Below are 19,922 nucleotides of genomic sequence, written 5' to 3'. Positions count from 1 at the left end.
ATGTACCACAGCTGAAGACACAATCTAAATTGTTTTTCCCTCAGGTGGCTTTCAAAGGTTATTATAGAGTGTATTTCTAGCAAAGGTTTTGTGCACGTTGGTACTGTGGAGGGTGTTCACATGTTCCCCCGTTGTGCGGTCTCGTGAGAGTTTATTGCAAGTCCACGTGCCTCATATGCATTTGTAATGCGATTTTGTAAAACACTGATTTGTAATTTACTCCTGGTCTATATTATTAAATAAGATGCAGAGTCTTTTTTTCTGATTGAGATTTCAATTCCACTTTTTGGCTTTTGTACACAGCAAAATATGAATCTATGAATGCCTGCAAATGTTGCATTTTTAATGCGTAATTCCAGCTGAGGGATTGTTATTGTGTTTCTGCTGCCTGGTTCCTCTAAACAACAGACAGACCCCTTCATGCATTATGTCAGACATCCAGTGTCATGCAAGCATCTGAGTGCCCTTCAGGAGACCTGAAAAGCTATGCTTGAACAGATGAACACCACTATCTTTCTAACCAAAGATATAAATATACAAATAAATATATATTTATTTGTAGAAAATGAACCATGTAACAGGTATATACAGGTATTAAAAAACACCGATGTTAATTTTTATACAATTAACAGACCTTATACAGACCTTGTTGTTCTGAACTTATCTTTAGTTTTCCTTCTTCTGTGTTACATGTTCTAGATTCATTTGGCTGAATTTGATGAATTGATAAACAGGGATTTTGCGGAATGTGCCTTTTGTTATATCACAAGCCATGATTTCTAACACCTTCTGTCTTTACAACATCAGGTCTTGTAAAATAGCTTAAAAAACAGGTTTTTACTGAAATAAATTAACAGACTCTCTCTAATTATGTATCCCCAAGATTTAGATCACTATGTGTTTGGCTCACAAAACATTCTTTGTTTTCCTTATTTATCTATTTTCCATATCCACTGTATCTGTCGAAGGTCTTGGTGAGTGCGGCCTTGCTTAGCAGGCACAGGGTCCAAGACAGGACCACACCCGGCATGGGACATCGGTCAATCCCAAGTTTCCAATGTGCGAAATCGTGGATAGTTTTTTGAGGCTATTTAATAATAATAATAATAATAATAATAATAATTGCTTACACTTATATAGTGCTTTTCTGGACACTCCACTCAAAGCGCTTTACAGGTAATGTGGACTTCCCTCCACCACCAGCAATGTGCAGCCCCACCTGCGACAGCAGCCATAGTGCGCCAGAACGCTCACCACACACCAGCTCTCAGTGGGGAGGAGAGCAGAGTAATGTAGCCAATTCATAGAGGGGGATTATTAGGAGGCAATGATTGGTAAGGGCAAATTGGAAATTTGGCCAGGACACCGGGGTTACACCCCTACTCTTTTCGAGAAGCGCCCTGGGATTTTTAATGACCACAGAGAGTCAGGACCTCGGTTTTACGTCTCATCCGAAGGACGGCGCCTGTTTTACAGTATAGTGTCCCTTTCATATACTGGGGCATTAGGACCCACATGGACCGCAGGGTGAGCGCCCCCTGCTGGCCCCACTAACACCTCTTCCAGCAGCAACCTTAGTTTTTCCCAGGAGTCTCCCATCCAGGTACTGACCAGGCTCACACCTGCTGAGCTTCAGTGGGCTGCCAGTTGTGAGTTGCAGGGTGATATGGCTGCTTTATTTTAAAAAAAATAGCCATCTGCTTTGATCCCAGTGTGAAGCATCTGGGTGGAGCGGTGGCACTGTGGCTAAGGAAGGACTGGAAGGTTCCTGGTTCAAATCCCGCAGTTGGCAGAGAAAGCCTACCCCCAGGCAAGGCCCTGAACCCCAAAATGCTCCAGGGGTGCTGTATAAATGGCTGACCCTGCGCTCTGACCCCATGCTTCTCTCTCCCCATCTGTGTCTCTCATGGAAAGCAAGCTGGGGTATGCGAAAAGACAAATTCCTAATGCAAGAAACTGTATGTGGCCAATAAAGTGATCTTATTTTATTTGTTGCACAGCAAGCTGGTGATTTTTTTATTCAAGCACCCATTCTTGGCTGCACTAAGTCTGCTGTGTCCTCACCTCCTGGGGGGGATTCCTGATCACAGCCAGCCCTGATAATTATCCAGGTCTGAAGCAGTGGCGTCTGGACAATCCCATGGCATATATTCTTGGGCCACCCATTTCTTCATCGGTCAATTAAAAGGGCTTGATTTCAAATTTTCAGAGTAGGTATTTTTTCTCCTCTTTTTAATGGATCGCTCTTGTTTCCCCCCTCAAAACTAAAGCCCTGCAGAGGATCATAACTGGACAGTGGGAGGAGAGCCCCTGGACGGACTCTCTCCTGCAGCAGGCCACAGCCTCTCCTCAAGCAAGGTTAAAGCCCTGAGGTCTGTCACCTCTGTCCCACCTGGGAGACCTGCCACTGCTACTGGAGCGCACAGCAGCAGGCTGCGCAGAGAAACAGGTGTGTGCTACAACTGCCTTTTTCCTACAGACGCATACCGTTCTGCATCTTGGTAAAAGTACCCGAGAAATGTGTAGGACACTGAAATTATTGGCACAGCAAAGAGAGCTCTGGCCTAATGAGGTAAGTGCAGAAACTAGGAACCATGCCAAAGCAAACAGTCATAATCACAGCAAAACAACAGAGAACCGCACAGTATTCTGCATCTTGACTGCGGCAGACATTCTTAAGGAGTGAATTCCCAAACAGGTATGGTTTTCTGTCCGCAGTAGTTAAAGCCATGGATAAAAAAAATCTGGAAATTTCATTTCATACAAAGTCGGATTTCTGGGAATTCTGCTGTGACTTTTCAGATGATACCTGAAAATCACAGTAATTACCAGTATGAAAGAGCTGAGATCCTTCAGCATGATTGCCATTGCAGTAGCTGGTTTAATGATTTTGTTGAGTGCACCATCAGTGATTGAAACTGCATTTCTCTTGAAGTTTTATGTTTCGATTGCATTTGCATCTGAAACAATACTGATTTTATTTCCCTGTCTCTCGTGTAGGCGAATTTAGTGAGTCCCTGAATCCCAGGCGTCCTGTGTCAGTTCCTCCTTTCCTAGATGGACACAGTGCCCTGCTTGGGCAAGGCAGGGATTATTTTAGCTGTCTGTTTAAGAAGGAAGCAGCGCCCTCTGGTGCATCTGTTGAGGAAAACAGACGGTCCTCAGCGCAGGAGAGCAGTATTGGAAATTCCAGGTCAGTGCAAGACAGAGTTCGGCTTCCTTTTCACTTTTGAGCCATATGCATGTTTTCTGTGTAATACTTTTGATAGTAGAAGGCTCCTATCCTATTCTAATCTATGCCCTTTTCAGCTCACTGAACACATTTTATAATTTAAATGAATACATTGATTAGTAGAATAGTACATTGATTAGTAAACAAAATCATTAATGATTTAAATACAGTCTCTAGAAATAAACAAATAAAACCCTATAGAGTAAATAGTTGAAATTATTTAATAAAGCCCACCATGGTCATAATTGTACTTAAACACCATGGAAATCTGAATGTTCTCACAAATTTACATAGGTTCAAGCCAGATTTGCAGAAGTCTGGTGTAGTAATGTACATGTTTTTCTATTGAAATTTTCTTTGACGCAAATGAGAAATACTTTATTCTGATATGTTTTGCAAGGCTAAGCTATCAAAAGATTGATGAAACATCACAAACAATATGCTGCTATTTCTTTAATAAAAACTGGACTTTTCATGTCTAGAGGCTACCAGAGCCATTTTGATGGTTTTTGATGGATGAGTTTCCTTCATACCTCATGTATTCTATTTTTTTAAGAAGGCCTCAAAAACCTAGTGAAACTGTCTGATCGTTGCACATTTTCATATATCCTCCCTTCTACGTGGTTCAATAAAGTCATATTAATTTCAGAAAGTGATTAATTTGATTTACATTTGTATATGCAGTTGAAAAGGTCATGTTTTTGTGACCAATACCTGAAGGCAGTATTTGCCTTTAATAATAGGTTTGTTCTTCATCTGATTAGGACACGTTGCATGACAAATTTAGCCCTGCCATGTTACTCCTTGCATTTTAAAAGAAATTGTCGGTGGCATTTCTCCTCTTCTCTAAAAAAACAGATCCAGATTCCTATTCAAGGCGACCAGTTTGTTTTGTTTCTGGGACACACCCAATAGAAAAAAACCCTGAATTTGGTCTCCCACCCAGTCTTTGTCGGTGACTGTTGACACTGCTCTGGATGGGAAAGAGAGCGCCTTGTGATCTGATGAATAATGCATTGTCCCCTCTCTCCTGCAGCGCTACAGGGTATATCCAAATAGCAGAGGTCCACCCGAATGGCCTGTATGTCCGACTGGTGAATTCCTCCCAAAAGCAGGAGGAAGATATAGGGGGATTCCTACTGCAGCAGAATGTTGGTGGCCACCCTGTGACAGTGTTTAGGTTCCCACACCGGACAAGGTTGAAGGCAGCTGCTTCTGTCACGGTACTGATTGCATTCCGATGAACCAGTTCTTCGTGTAGCACGGAAACGCCCGAAGCCCTTTTGATTATTTTATCTGGCAGGAAATTACTTTCCCCTAGATATCCATAACCTCTGATCCAGTCGGTCCACCTCCTCATCGTCGTTCGTTAATCATTCATTTGGAGTTGTGCCTGACAGCAGGACTTGCTATTTTTAAGTGCAAGATAGAATATTTCACCTTCTCTTCGTTCGTTTTTGGTGATTCCAGTCAGATGTGTTTGACGCAAAGGGCTAAATGTTGTTGAGAGTTATTTCACTGCGTTAGATAAGAGAGAAGTAGTCAGACGTTAGGTTATTATTAAGCTGACTGCTTTGGAAATGAATGTGAGCTGTGTTTGGATATTTTGACTTGAAGGTCTGGGCAGCAGCCTCCAAAGTCTCCCATAAACCTCCAGAGGACTTCCTATGGAAGGAACAGCACAGATTTGGTACTGGCCCTGAATGTACGACTATCCTGTGTAAGCCGAATGGGCAGGTAAACTGAACCGCTGAATCACTCGAAGTTTCAGTACGCGGGGAGATAAGATAATATATGATAAGATCACTTTATTGGCCACATACAATTTCTTGCATTAGGAATTTGTCTTTTTCACATACCCCAACTTGCTCGCCATGAGACACACAGTCAGGGAGAGAAACTTGGGGTCAGAGCACAGGGTCAGCCATTGTACAGCATCCCTGGAGCAACTGGGGTTTTGGGCCTTGCTCAGGGGCCCAACAGAGTAGGATTCCTCTGCTGGCTGTGGGATTGATTTGAAGCAGAAACCTTCTGATCACAGGCACTCGCAGATCCTTAGCCACAGAGCCACCACTCCACCCCTAGATGAGAGTGTGTCAATGTGTACTTAACTAAATATTGTGTTTTTTTATACTTATACCTTATTTTATTTGTGGTTTCTTGCGTATACCCATCATTAGCATAGACTTATTTTCCTTTTGTGTTTCTCAAAGTTAATGATTTTTGTAAATGACATGTGGATGTTGTTGACTGCCGCAGATCAGTGCACCTAATTGACTGACACCCATTGTGTCTTTTGCTGTTGCTGTTAAGCCTCAAGCTCACCTAATCCACATTGCTGAAATGATTTGTCAATGAAGGCTGTTACACAAATTATGATGAGGATATTTATTATTATTATTGTTGTTATTATTGCATAATACTAGTTCAAACCTTTTGTACTAGGCTTAAAGTAAGAGTGTACGAAAGATAACAAATGAGAGGGGGCAATGTGGTCCATGTAGCCTGTTTGGTAGGTAGTAATCAATAGGTTCAAGGATCTCACCCAGTCGTTTCTTGAAAGAAGCCAAGGCTTCAGCATTATTGCTGGATAGCATGTTCCACACTCCCAGCTCCCTGTGTTTGTGACTGTCATGGTTCCACACGGGCTTGTGCCCTCTGCCGCTCCACCCTGCCCGTTCCGTCCCACAGCACCTGGGGCGTGAACCCGGGTCTCCGGTGTACTGCAACAGGGAACCAGCCGAGTGAGCTAAACGAGGCAGCTGAGGTCCCTGCTACGCGCAGGGAGGGCGGTAACGTCACCGTGCCCGAACTAGCTCCGCTACATGTTATCTCATTTCAATACACTTCCACACACTTCCACTTGTGCCCTCTGCTTCACTTTTGATTCTGGGGCGGTCCACTAAGTTGATTTGGTCAGCGCCTTTGAGGAGTTTGAATGCCTGGGTCAGGTCTCCTCGTTAACTTCTCTGCTCCAGGCTAACAAGACTCGAGACTGCTGTGCTTTTACATGGCTCATGCGGAACTGGTCTTGGGACCCCTGTAACAGCAGCCTTATGTTTGGAAATCATTGTCGTTAAAATGAGGCTTATTTTCTGTCTGCAACGCTGACCTGCCTGCTGGCTTTCCCTGTTTCTATGGGGTCTGCTAGGCAGTGGCCTGGTACACGCCAGTCCGCTGGAGTGCCAAGTCGCCACATGCATGGCAGGACAGGGGATTTGACAGTGAAGGCCAGTCCAGAAGCCCCTCGGCAGTGCGCTGTGAGCAGGAGGACCCCAGCAAGGACCGGCTGGAGAAGGAGGAACAGGGGAGGCCATCACAAGACCTCAGAGCTGAGAGAGCTGAAAGCCAAGGGCCCTACTCTAACAAGAGAGAAGAAGAGCCCCACTCTCTCCTGAAAAGGTACAGTAACAGCCGCTTTAAAAATCTTAGTTTCTTAGTTTTAGTTTCGTAAGAGTAACCATGTAGCACAATTTTTATGGTTCTTTATTTCGTTGAAACTCCATATTGACGTATAATGTACAGTAATCTTTAAAAAACAATCTGGAAAAAGTACCCGCGTCATTTTAGATTTACATTGCCTGTGTTGAATGAATATGTTGAATGAATAATTAAATTCCTCACCTTAGTATGCATCTTCTATCTTGACTAAAAATCTGGGTGGTTTAGCATTAGAATGGGAGGCACATTCAGCTTGTTATCAGTCCCTGCCATGTCTTTGTTCATTAAATGTGGAAGCAGAGGCAGTCTGATTGCAGACAATATCCTTCAATGTCTTTGAGGTGCAGTAAATTGTGAAACTGGCTTATCGTTATGCCAGTCAATGCATCAACACAGTGCAGAGGCCTGTATATATAAACAAACATGGGTGTCAGTTGTTCCAGCAAGCTGTCAGATGACAAGACAGAATGGCGCAATAATGATGGAGTTCGTCGTGGTTGTGCCGTGTTAAAACTGTAAGCTTTCATTCTGTCACAGAATGACTAGAAATGGCCAATGCCGGCCATTTAATGAGCCTTTTGCTACAGTGGTCAGTGATCATGAAAGTTCTGTAGGGCTTTACTTTCATAGCAACCTGTCTGAGAAGATGCTCTAAAAAATTGAACCGAGACAATACTGTTATGCTCCTGTAGCTTCTGTTATTAAAGAATAGAGGGTGGGAACTTTTGCCTATAGAACAGCCACAGGATCAGCTTTCCAATTATTGCATGATATGATAATTATCGATCCAAAAACTGCTTTTAAGTGTCACGCATTATTTTAACATCAAAGTGACCAGAAATACGGCACAAATAAAAAAAAAAACAATTTCTCCGTATTTGCTGCTTCTGTGTAATGGGCAATAGATTGAAATGTTGCAATACCTGGGGTTTCCTTTCATGAGGTTGAAAAGTAAACCGCTGCCTTGCATTACAACCGAATGCACGTTCCTGATTTTGTACAGTGCAGAGTGAAGGCAGGAGGTTGTCAGAACACAGGGGGGAGGCGAAGAGGATAAGGGCTCGGCTGCTGTTTGTTTTGCTGACAGGACGAAGGAGGCTGCGATGAGCCTTCCTCCCACTCGCAGCCCCTGGACTCAGAGCCCCAGTTCCTCCACACACCCGGACTGGACCGAGGTGGTGCGGCCGGGCAGCAGGGGCCAGAACCGTCGCCTCTGCAGGCCAGCCTGGTCTCAGTCAGCTACAGGTGAGAGCCAGGCTCATCCACAGATTACAAGAGAATAATCTGCATTCTTGGCTACATTATATCATATACCAATGATGTTAACGAAGGTTAGCAGTGTTCATTGTATTATGAAGTAGTTCAGGTGGGGAGCTGCGTCAGCATGCGTAGGCTACAAAGGAACAAGTAAAGGTTTGTTCCCTTCTGAAAAGAGAAGAAAGGAAACACAACGTTTCGGCTGTGGAGCCTTCTTCATGTGTGAGCCTTCCTCATTCACACCCCCACACTCTTTGCAGCATGGAATAAACCTATTACTTGTTCATTGTATTATGTCAAGCTACAGTGAGAATTGAGCCCCAACTAGCTCTGTTGGTAGAGCATGAGACTCATAATCTCAGGGTGGTGGGTTCATGTCCCGTGTCGGGTGCAAGGTTCTCTAATAACCCATACTGGGCCACAGCAGTATGGGGTGGTGCTGGCAGCGGAGGATCACGTTTCCCCGACAACGGCAACAACACTAGCACTACCTGCGCGGAAGACAGGCCTGTCAATCTACTGTACTTCTGTAGCTGCCATGAAAACTCTATGGATAGTGATGGGGGAACCATCCATAGGGTCGCCATAAGTCAACACCAACTCGACTGCACTCAACCCACCCACCCACAATGAGAATTCATATGCAGAGGACTGTGAAAGGCTTGTTCCAACTCTCACTGATGCTGTGTGTGCAGGGAGTTGGGCTGACTGGAGCTCCAGCTCCAGAAGAGGACCCGGCTCTAGTGTTCTGTTGGACAGGGGAAGCAGAGGTCCTACTCGCTCAGCAGGGGTATGTAGGACTTTCATTCAGCTCTGTGCCCTGTTTTACACATGATAGCAACTAGAAATTGTGTCAAACTGATGCAACTTGTGTTGCATGTCTTTTCAGCAATTCTGCAAGTCACCCAATTGTTAAGAAAGACCTAAAGGAAAACAAATCTGTATTTCTGGGGTGGTCCTACACTGGGAGGGTGTAGAAATGGTCCCTGATACCTACTGTGAGAGCACAATGCTTGAAGTGTGTTTGTCTTGTTCGATCTTTTGGAGGAACTGGTCCGAGCAACCTGTGACCAGTAGGTCACCTATAGTACTTGGAAAACATCTGATGAAAAAACTCACACTGAAGGTCCTTTCTGCTATCAGTACATTCACTTGGTATTTCATTATATGCAACACATACATGAACTCAAGCTTAAAAATAACAAAGGAAACTGATATACAGCTTTGTGGTGCCCATTTTATAGTGAAACCATGAAACATATGCTACCAGAAATACATTTTTGCCATTCACGATGTTTAATAAATGCTCTGACACAAGAGGTGAATTCAGCTATTATGCATTATTAAAATGCATAAAATTTTCAAATACATTCCTTTAATTTGTAGCCTGTTATAGAACAAATCGTATACTCATTGAGACTTGGAGAAATCATGATGCAAATTAAGCATGTCACCACAATTCCAAACCTAATTTACCTCACTTACAGGGATGTGTTGTGGTTGCATTCTGCTTTTCAAAATGTAGCTTAAAATTCTCTATTTGCAAAAATGCTGAAATCTGCATATTTCCATCCCTGTGCTAGCTCCCAGCAAGCTGTAAGATTGTACAAGATCCAGTAACTTGCCAGGAGGCGTGTTTAATGGCAGAAATCAAATTAGGGGGAACTGAGTAGTTGCACTACAGGTTCATAATAGACGATAGTCTGGAAGAACTCCAAGGCTTCTCAATCAGTACACAGTATTTGGTTCATGTTGTGCGACAGTCCACTTGGTACCTTCTGACAGGAATAAAAGGAATGTGAGTGATTAATATCCAGGTTAATTTAGAAACTGGAAATCATCGTTTTGAGTTTTGGGATTTCACAAGTTTGAAGGACCGCGGTAGTGATCTAACAGAATAGTGTTTTTTGCCCCTGGGAATAAGGTTTTCATTTCCTGCATTTCTTTTTCTTTCCTCTTCAAGGAACCTGGAAGCCTGTAGAGATAAATGAACTTTGCTTGAAAACACAAGTTCTGGTCATCGAATTGTACACCAATACACGCACTTTTTAGCATACATTTTAAAGAACTACAGTAATTGGCAACTGACCATATATGGAGCTGTCATATTTTTATAATGCATTTTATTTATTGACCATTTGGTTCGATATCACTTGTCCAGAAGAACAGTGCGTGAGCTCTTGTTATATTGCGTCCCACTGTTGCCACCTTTCTCACACTCCTTGTTTCTTAGCTTGTCTAACCAGTCTTTTCCCATGATGGGAATTAGTTCTCAGTGGCAAAGGGAGTGACAAGGGGACTCTCGGGACGAGGCAGCAAGGGTTGGGCTGCAGGAGTTGTTTTCTTAAACCTGAAAGTTGTCGTGTCACAATTGTTCTGAAACCTTTGCATTTCTCTGAAGTAGATGAAGGTGGATGTCTCGTAAGCATTAGCATTAGCCTAAACCATGGCCTTTAAAATGAAAAAGGTCTGCCCCCCACAGAATACGTCCTTGGCAGTCACTCAAGAATAATGTGAAATAATCATATGAAATTAGACAGGCTAGTGAATGTATAAAGCTTATTTGTCTCAAACCATTCCGTTACCAGTCAAAGCTCTTGTCAAAAGAAGAAAGGTTTTGTAACGGGAGCCGGTCCAGGACACCGGGGGATCCATCCGAGACAGACAGGGTTAAAACCTGGAACAGGAACAAGGAGTTAAAAGAGAGTAACGAGGCCAGGCGCTCCGAGCCCTGGACTCAGACGGTCAGGACGCCGGGGAATAAGGCCTGCCCTTGGGCTACCCGCGAGCCCGGGGAACAGGCCAGCCTTGTGGCACCCATCTCCCAGTGCTCAGTCAGGAAGAGGTAGAGCGACAGGCTTAAATAATGAGGGACAAAACAGGGGGCAGGTGCACGTAATCAACTAAAATACGAAAGGGTCGGAGGAGGGATGACGATTGTGAGTTTTCTAGTCTGATGTTTGGTGCAGTTTGTTTTGTTGGAGCACACAAGTAAATTGTCAACAGGGCGTCCATTTGTGAAGCCTAGTGTTGCTGCTCTTTGTGAGAACTTGAACAACACTGAATTTAATTGTCCTTTTTTTCGCTTATCAACCTGTAGCTATTTTTGAGTGAAATCTGATTTGTCTGGTTTGCAGGGCATATCTTAGATATCGCAATGCTATTATAGGGTCCAAGTCAACACTCAGGATTGAGGACAAAGGTCAGAATGACCTTTGAGTGATTGCTAGGTGCCAGTGCTGATAGATGATATACCACTGATTTCTTTTGTTTTAGACAGCTCAGCTCAGTCCAGTGGACCACTCTTGAGAAAGCCATTGAGGTCACTGAGAAAAAAAAAAACAAACACGTTCCTTTCTCATGGTGGTGGAAGAGGTTAACCACATTGAGACAGTACAGTTCTAGAGGTCTTCTTGTCAGGCTCCCTGATTTGCCTTCTGGGATCTCAGTCAGGCAGCCATGTGTCAGCAGGGGTTGATAATTCCCCTCAAAATCAGGACATTAGCCCAGTTGGCAACACATGTCTCAATTCAATCCAAGCTTTAGTCCAGGTGTATGACATGTAAAGACCCAGCCTGCGAATCTCTAACACTTACCATGTTGTTCAACCCCAGGGTAGACTGAACACCCTCAGATTCCATCTCCCTGGGTCCTTCTGCTCCCCTGGCTGGCAGCACAGCGCGGGGCTACAGCTTCTCCAATCTGCTCACAATTTGTCCTTCCAGCCCCCACTGCCGCGCCCCCCTCCTGTGGCGTCATGGTGACGGGAGCGTTCCTGAGTGAGTGCACCAGGTCAGACGGGCTTTTCCAAACCCTCCACTGCTACCGAATGGTGGATGACGAGCTTCTATGTCCACCCCACGTTCCATTGGTTCAGTCAAAACTGGCAAAAAAAAAGACATGACTGTCGAAGCCAAATAACAACTGTTTTTTTAATTCTCAAGAGTTTAAAATCAGTCGGTGACTGTAGCTCTTATTTTAGTTTGCACAAATATTAAGTTTGGTTTTTTAACAAGAAAAATTGGCACCGCCACAGCACAGACGGATATTCAGGTGTTAAAATGGTAAATCGTTTTTGAAATGTTGTATTTTTTATGTGGAAAGAAAAATAACTGTACTTTTTAAAAGACACTACAGTTTTGGGAAAGTAGCCTGACTTCACAGCAGCAGTTCTGGAGGTGTTCTTGTCCTATTATTTCAAACTCCTAGCAGGTCCATTTAGAATTTTTTGCACTAATTGGGTGAGGTGTTTTGCAGAAGAAAAAAAAATTCCTTTAAACACTTCCTGTAGGTAAATTTAATAATAAAAGTATTTTTTCTGGTGTTACATATGCACAGGGATATACACTGATAGGTTAAGTTAATAACAGCGGATGCATAAAAACATGCTGTTGCACAACGTTTAATGAATACCTTCTGCGAAATTAATTACTTTTTAAATTACAGCATTTGTCACATATTAAAAATAATATCCAGGATTTACATTTGGTACAATGATAATCATAGTCATATCTTTTGGTGTCTTGTACCAGAACCTATGTTTACTGATGAACATGTCCCCAAAAAACTTTAATAAGGCGAAAGAGACAAGACGCGTCCTTCTGTAGGAAGTCCCAGGAGTGTCAGCTGACCCTTCCCGATTGATCCCCAGGATCCGCTCTAGATCTGTTCTGACAACTGGTCAAAGACAACCTCTGTAGGAGGATCCCTTCCATCTTGAATGCCTTGATTTTCCTTACTTCGTCACCGTGTCTAAAAATTCACCTCCATACGAAGCAACACAAGCATTTCCAGCATCTTGCTCGGTGGCACGACATTAAGTCTGCACGAGCCAGAATCTGGTTGGATATCTGCCGTGCGACTTCACAGTAATTCAGGCTTGCCCAGAAGCTCGCACATTCCTTGTGTGTAGACTGAGCTCACAGTCTGCTTGCACTGCCAAGTGTCACTAACATGTTCCTTTGTCTTCTGTTATATACAGGATATGTTCAAGTATAAGAGTCTGAGAAGAGTCTGAACTACAAGTGTACATAATTAAAGACCGAAAAAGAAAAAGACAACTGAATAATCAGATTGTTCATAAACATTGATTTAGTCATTGAAAATGCGTGAATAACAAACAGCATTTTCTTTTGCAGTTCTTTTTGTGGAAACATATGCATGCGGCTGATGCATTCTGTATATACACTTGTATATACGCCGTATATACGCTTAGATGTACTGTATATAGTGTATACTAGGAATAGTGTGTTGGGTCTCTGCAGTTCCCAAGAACATATTCTACAAAGTTCTGAACTGTCTGATGCCACGTTTCTCCTTATCCTTCTTGCAACATTGCCTACAGGTGATGGCGTGCTGGTATCTGGAATTGAACTGCATGCTTCTCCAGCTTTCTATAGGACCAAGCTCTGGGGATTGTTGTGGCCGGAGACCATGACGAAATCTGTCTCGTGCTCCTCACATTCACCACCTATTACCTGCAACTGAGACTCTCACTCGCTGTACAAACTGAACTTGCCATTACTACCGTAGACATTACAATTCATGATTCTAGCAATTTGCTCTGCACTCTGTGTGTGTGTGTGTGTGTGTGTGTGTGTGTGTGTGTGTGTGTGTGTGTGTGTGTGTGTGTGTCCTGGGATGCACATAGATGCCATCCAGGGCATATCCTTCCTTAAACCTAATGTTTCCCGGGATAAGTATTGGGCCTAAGCAGAAAGAATGTGATGTGATATACTGTATATATATGCTCTGCAAGCAGAGATGTATACATACACAGGGTCATCCAAATGTAATGTGACACCAAAGTCAAAAGCTTTAATTTTGTTGTATGTAAACAAGCAATTTGTATTTGTGATGATAGGATTAGTATGAATGATAAATGTTTCATTTTGGGGTAATCTGATAATTTAATCATATTAAATGTCATGTCACGATCATAAACCCCTCCTCTTAAGGATGCTCCAGCCCTTCCTCGTTTACCTAATCTCCTGCACCTGCCTCCTGTTCCAGTCTCCCTGTTAAAAGCCAGGCGCTCCCATTATTCCAGGCTCAGCTTTGGAAGATGGGCACCCAGAAGCCCGCCAACCAGCAAGTCCAGGAGTGGCTCAACAGCACAGGCTTCGCAACGGCGTCCTGACCGTCTGGGTCTGGGGCTGGGAGCGCCTGGCCCCCGATACCCTTTTTTATTCCCCTGACCCTTCGCCGGATCCCGCTCCGGCTTTCAACTCTGTCTAGTCTTTGTCAAGGATGGACCATCTAGATGGACTGTCTAGTCTTTGTCAAGGACGGACCACCCGGCTCAGGACATTTCTTTACAAACACCCTTCGGACTTATTTGTCTTGGACCACGCTCTCCCCCCCCCTCGAGCACCAGCGCACCTTGGATACACCCCCCAGTTCTTCCAGCCCCGATCCTAGTCCTTTATTCCCTGTTTTTGTCTCACTCCCATCCGGATTTTGCCCTAAAAAGTAAAACTTAGTTCAAGAGTTATTTTTTGCTTGCAGATCCTTTTAAAGGTAATAGCTGCTCGAAGTCTAAAACCCACTGAGCCGCTTCCCTGTTTTTGGGGTTGTTCTGAATTCTGTTGTTCCTTCAGCATGTAAAATTGCCGTTTCTTAGAAGTTGCACTTACAAATCACATTTAATATTCAGGAGAAATGAGTACTGGTAGAGTTTATAGTGAAAATCCAAGTTTAGACTTCTGTAACGAACAGTTCTTTCCGGACCCTATGCGGACGACACAATCCAAAGAAGTGGGGAAACACTGGGAAACGTCATGCAGGAATACGGGGCTGAAGACAGGGGGGCGTGTCCAAGGTGCGCTGGTGCACGGGGGAGGTGTGGCCGAGGCGAACAATCCAAAAGAGTAATCCTTAGAGAGAATCCAAAACACAAGGGTAAGTCCAAAACCAGGAGATCCATCAAAACACGGAATTAAAACCAGAAGCCGGGTCGGAACCGGCAGACAGGGAACGGGAACGGGAACGGGAACAGAGTTTAAAACCTTAACGGGACCAGGCGCTTCCAGGTCCTGGACTCGCACGGCACGGAAACCAGATGCAGAGCCCGGATGAGCGTCAGCGCCTGGCTTTTAAGGTGGGCTGGGAATAGGAAACAGGTGCACAGAATAAAGTCTCAAGTGAAAGGGCTGGAGCACCCTTAAGGAAGGGGGACTATAATCGTGACAACTTCATTGTTTCAACTGCCCCAACACTTTTGGAAACCAGCTCAGATTGGCTGGAATACTGTTGTTAATTTGATTTACAGTACAGAACAACATCATTCATCATAGTTTTTACACAGAACCAGAGGTCTCAGCAAATGTTCAACTAAAAATACATGTGAAGAAGGTTTATTGTATTGTTTATATGCTGCATTTTATATCCTGGGGGAAAATGCTGGAAATACAATAATGGTGTGAATTAAACATTTGCAATATTTATTATACAGGCTGAATGGCCTCTTGTTTGCAAATTTCCTTATGCATATATGTTTTGATTTAAGGAGGTATCTTAGCATGAAACAGTATGTCTGTGAGGCACGCAGTCTGTTACACTTGCAGCAGTAGTCTGGTAAAAGCTCATTAGAATCGTGTTGTCTGCCAGGACGATACTGATGAAGAATACAATTCTTCTTTGCTCTTACAGCCGTCTCTAGGTGGAGTCATGTATGTGGGTCAGCCTAGCCCCTTTGGGTCAGCCCTGCAGAGGTATTCCGCAAACCCAGCGTACAACATCCCACCACTCAGAGCAGCGCACAGCAGCCACAACAAAATCAGAGGACAGTGATAAGAGGCTGGACTACAAGATCCATCCAGAGAAGGAGAGAGAGGAGCTGCATCAACTGCATAGCTTAGTGTTTACAAGAGAACGTCTTGTTGAGGGTTGTTTTTAAGGAACTGGCATGTGAACTGATTTTGAGCACTTGGTCTTGAATAAGCTGACGTATGTTAGCATTCTTGCATGCTTATGTTAAACACTGCGATTGGAGTAATCACCCATGTAAGTAAGTCAGCTTTTACCATTGCTCCTTCCAGACCCAGATTAAGTGCCTCAACTCTGGAGGGCTGAAAAATAAGTCTACCTATACTGAGATCACCACTGTCACCTTCCAGGTAAAATGCACTCAACGGACCGTTCTCATTAATCGCTTAAAGAACAGAGAATCTGTAAATGGTTGTCAATTTTAGGAAATGGTTTTTGATCCCACGTGTTTAACATGGCAGAGGAAAATGGATGAAGTGCAAATTCACTGTAATGCCTGCGAGATATATCTGCTCTCTTTAAGAATGTAATCTTTCGCCTTCTGCAACAGATAACAGCTTGGCAACACTATGCTGGGTCAGAAGTGTCATTGCTCCCACTTTCTTTGTAAGTTTTCAGCAATATCCATACAGTTTAGTGAAAAACGTTTATTATCAATATTCAGCAATGTATAAGCCAGTTTAATTGTTGGGTCTGTATTTGACTGTTTTCTCTAATAGCCTTAATGTGTTTGTCACTGGCAAAATTAACTGCATTGACTTCCTCAGTAATACACTTGAGCACATGTGCTTTTGGCTGTGTATACTTTTAGGATCTGTTGATGAGGCCAGTTTGTTTTTTTTATATTTCTGTAATAGAAGTTCTTACCACAGTGCGTCAATTTCCTTGGACCATTGTTATTCAATAAAATATGGCTGGCTAACCCCAAATGTAGAAGAACCTGTCCATCCATTCATCCATCCATTATCAGAAAGCTGCCTATTCCTAGTAAGGGTTGGAGCAGCTTCTCTAGTCTATTCAACCTGCACATCCTAGAAACAAGACTGCACCCTGACAGGACCTGCCTGTCTGTCAAGGGCATGGGCATAGGTACAGGGAGATAGTCTTGAGAGTCCCAATACAATTACCTATGAGTCGCATACTAGTAAGGATTAGAAACACCTGCAAGTAATTGAGAAATCAGACACTTAATCTGTTTAACAGAGAGAACTCCGGGACCCTTCAAGAGCACATAGATTATAGTTCTCAGTGACCTCTAATGAAATCTAAAAAATCACTTATTTGATCACAAATGAATTGTTCCATAACTTACAAATTAGTGACTTAGTGGTAACATACAGCAGAGGTTCTCAATGGTCCTTCTGGTTTTGATCCCATTCTGAGTTTAATTACCTAATTGAAGCCTAAATTGAACTTATGTTGCTAGACTGTGATAGCTTTTTCTCCTCAGATGTTTGGGATTTTACATTACTTCTGCAATGCATGTTTAAGTACTGATAGCTGTAAAACAGTTCATATTAATCATATTGTGTTCTGTGGTGTAAATGAGAACTTAGGTGGAACAAACTCCAGCAACTGTGTGGTCCACTGGGAGCTGCTTTCCTACAACACCTACTGGATCTCAAGGAGCAGGGTTGGGCATCCACAATGTAGGGTCACCACTTCACAGACAGCATGACTTTGGAAAGTGGGAGGTGACTTGAGTACCCAGAGAAAGTCCATATTAAGACAGAGAGAACATGCAAACTCCACATAGTGGACACCCCAGCCATGACTCAAGAGCTGTGAGGCAGCAGGTTAAGCACACTGCCATCCTGGTAGAAACAAATCTTAGAAATTCAGTTTATTCCAAGTCACATTGTGCACAGAGGGGGGCAATATACCATCTTGGTCAAATAAATGTTTTCAGCAGACCCCACATGTAAGAATGCACGATTGCAGACAGACATAAAACATGGTACAGGAGACACCTTTGCAGACTTTCAGGTCTTGAATTCATAAGAAAAAACATACAGAAACCATATTTCTTAATTTGTAACTGACTAAAACATTTTGTGACACTACACTGATGTGGTTTAGCAATTACTTTGAAAAATGGTGAATACCCATGACATTAAACTGTTCATGTTAGTTAAACCATGGAAACTCTGTCCAGTTGTACTACAACTGAAACTACAATTCATCTTCATTGTTACCTACAGGGGAATTTGCAAGAACAGGTTTACAGGTGCAGACTAATCTGTCCTTTCTGAAGCTGCATTATGGCTTTCTCTTCTGAAATGACTTTTTTCCCAATCATTAATTTTCTGCTACCCAATTTAAATTGCTAGCACCTGTTGGTGTTGTGAGGGGGTCATACTGTGGATTTGTAGTCAACTTTGCTATACAGGTTAAATCATGAAGTTCAGACTCCAACAGTGAAAGAAGCTCTGCATTAATGCAGAATCAGACAGCAGGGTGGTGCAGGGATGAGTGTTGCTGCCTAGCAGCTCTGGGATCCCGGGATTAATTCCTGGGGTGCTGTCTGTGTGCAGTTTGTATTTTTGCCCTGTGTTCACGTGGGTTTCACAGTCTCAAAACATAGGGGCAGGTTAATTGGCTTCTGGGAAAACTGGCCCTGGGGAGAGACTGTGTGAGTGTGAGTGAGTGTGTGTGAAAGTGTGTGTGAGTGTGAGTATCTGTCAGTGTGTGTGAGGGTCTGTGAGTGTGAGTGTGTGTGAAAGTGTGTGTGAGTGTGTGTGAAAGTGTGTGTGAGTGAGTGTCTGTGATTGTGTGTGTGAGTGTGAGTGAGTGTCTGTGTGTGTGAAAGTGTGTGAGTGAGTGTCTGTGAGTTTGAGTGTGTGTGAGTGAGTGTCTGTGAGTGTGATTGTGAGTGAGTGTGAGTGAGTGTCTGTGTGTGTGAAAGTGTGTGAGTGAGTGTCTGTGAGTTTAAGTGTGAGTGAGTGTGAATGTATGTGTAGATGATGTCTGCCCTGTAATGGAATGGCGTCCAGCCCAAGGTTTACCCTGATTTGCACCTGTAAATGTGCTGGGTTAGGCTTCAGCTTCCCTGCGACCCTGTACTGGAAAAAGCAGTTAGAAAATGGATAGATGTACTGGTATTTGGCTGTAGTGTAATTGTGTAAAGTGCCTTATTTGCCTAGGAAAATAATAAAGGTCAAAGTCGCACTTTTTCTTATGCAATCTGTCAGATTTAAAAACAAAATAGTTTTGAATTTTGTCATATAGAAATTTGACTTTAAACCCTTTTGCAATACTTATTTTTAAGTATGTTCATGATTTTTGTGGTTTTAATCACTTTAATCGCTTGAGAGTTTGTTAAATGACTAGTGATAATCCACAAATACTAAAAGGGAAAAGGAAAATGCTTTTAACAAGTCGGAATATCGTGATATATTGGTACCTGTAAATCAGGCCACAGCCATAGTAACTGAATTAGCCTGGTCTTTGGGTGAAAAAAGCAGATTTGCTTCCCTCAAGTGGTGATATGAAGCATAACAATCAATGGTTATTTAAAAAGTTTAAAAAGTTAAAAGAATAATTTAAATATCTTCTAAAATGCATTTAATTAACATACTGCATAACAAATTAAGGTTGGTCATCCAAAACAAAGTTGTGATCTGGCAAAAGTAGAGTACATTAATGAAACCTGATATATTTAGCAGGTAAAAATGAAACAAATTAGGTTGTTTGCATGCTGTTCTAGAAGAGTATTTGTCATTTGATGAAATGTCATGCCAAATGTTGAAAACACAAGACTTTCTCTTAGATACATGTAACACAATTCTTAAACATGTTGCTTTGCAATAAAACACAATAAAACAAATAATTTGTTTTTTATTTCCTTACAGTTTTTAAACAATGCCGTTTGAAAGTATTGACACAGTGAAGACAAAACTGTGATTCTAATAATATTCACTTCTCATAAAAACACTTGATAAGTATTGATCCAAAGTATTTCATTTATTAAAAAAATAATATAATCTATTATCAAAGTCAATTAAGCTCTACCCCATTTGAATCAAACATAGGTTACATTAGTTAAATATGTTTATTTTGTTAATAATAATTTCAAACTTATATAGCGCTTTTCTGGACACTCCACTCAAAGCGCTTTACAGGTAACGGGGATCCCCTCCACCACCACCAATGTGCAGCCCCATCTGGATGATGCGACGGCAGCCATAGTGTGCCAGAACGCTCACCACACATCAGCTATCAGTGG

The 19,922-nt window shown here is 42.7% G+C and overlaps 1 protein-coding gene across 6 annotated transcripts in view; it reads left to right on the top strand.

Annotated features, from left to right (window-relative positions):
* Window positions 1–16,351, top strand: part of LOC148655309 (uncharacterized) — a 64,181-nt gene extending 47,830 nt beyond the window's left edge. For 3 of the 6 annotated variants that reach the window (XM_088645769.1, XM_088645771.1, XM_088645774.1), the window contains exons 9-17: window positions 2,271–2,449; window positions 3,001–3,193; window positions 4,269–4,455; window positions 4,850–4,969; window positions 6,384–6,634; window positions 7,761–7,918; window positions 8,626–8,720; window positions 11,545–11,722; window positions 15,581–15,719. In XM_088645769.1, the coding sequence (XP_088501895.1) occupies window positions 2,271–2,449; window positions 3,001–3,193; window positions 4,269–4,455; window positions 4,850–4,969; window positions 6,384–6,634; window positions 7,761–7,918; window positions 8,626–8,720; window positions 11,545–11,694 (1,333 nt within the window). In that variant the 3' untranslated portion in view covers window positions 11,695–11,722; window positions 15,581–15,719. Of the gene's footprint in view, window positions 1–2,270; window positions 2,450–3,000; window positions 3,194–4,268; window positions 4,456–4,849; window positions 4,970–6,383; window positions 6,635–7,760; window positions 7,919–8,625; window positions 8,721–11,544; window positions 11,723–15,580 lie in introns of all 6 variants that reach the window. The other 3 variants (XM_088645770.1, XM_088645772.1, XM_088645773.1) reach the window with 3 other exon arrangements.
* The last annotated feature ends 3,571 nt before the right edge of the window (window positions 16,352–19,922 follow it).

Source organism: Lepisosteus platostomus, chromosome 9 (genome assembly GCF_059453375.1).
Source record: "Lepisosteus platostomus isolate fLepPlt1 chromosome 9, fLepPlt1.hap1, whole genome shotgun sequence".
NCBI lineage: Eukaryota > Metazoa > Chordata > Actinopteri > Semionotiformes > Lepisosteidae > Lepisosteus > Lepisosteus platostomus.
Note: the sequence above shows the minus strand (reverse complement) of the source record. Positions and strands in the feature narration are given on the sequence as shown.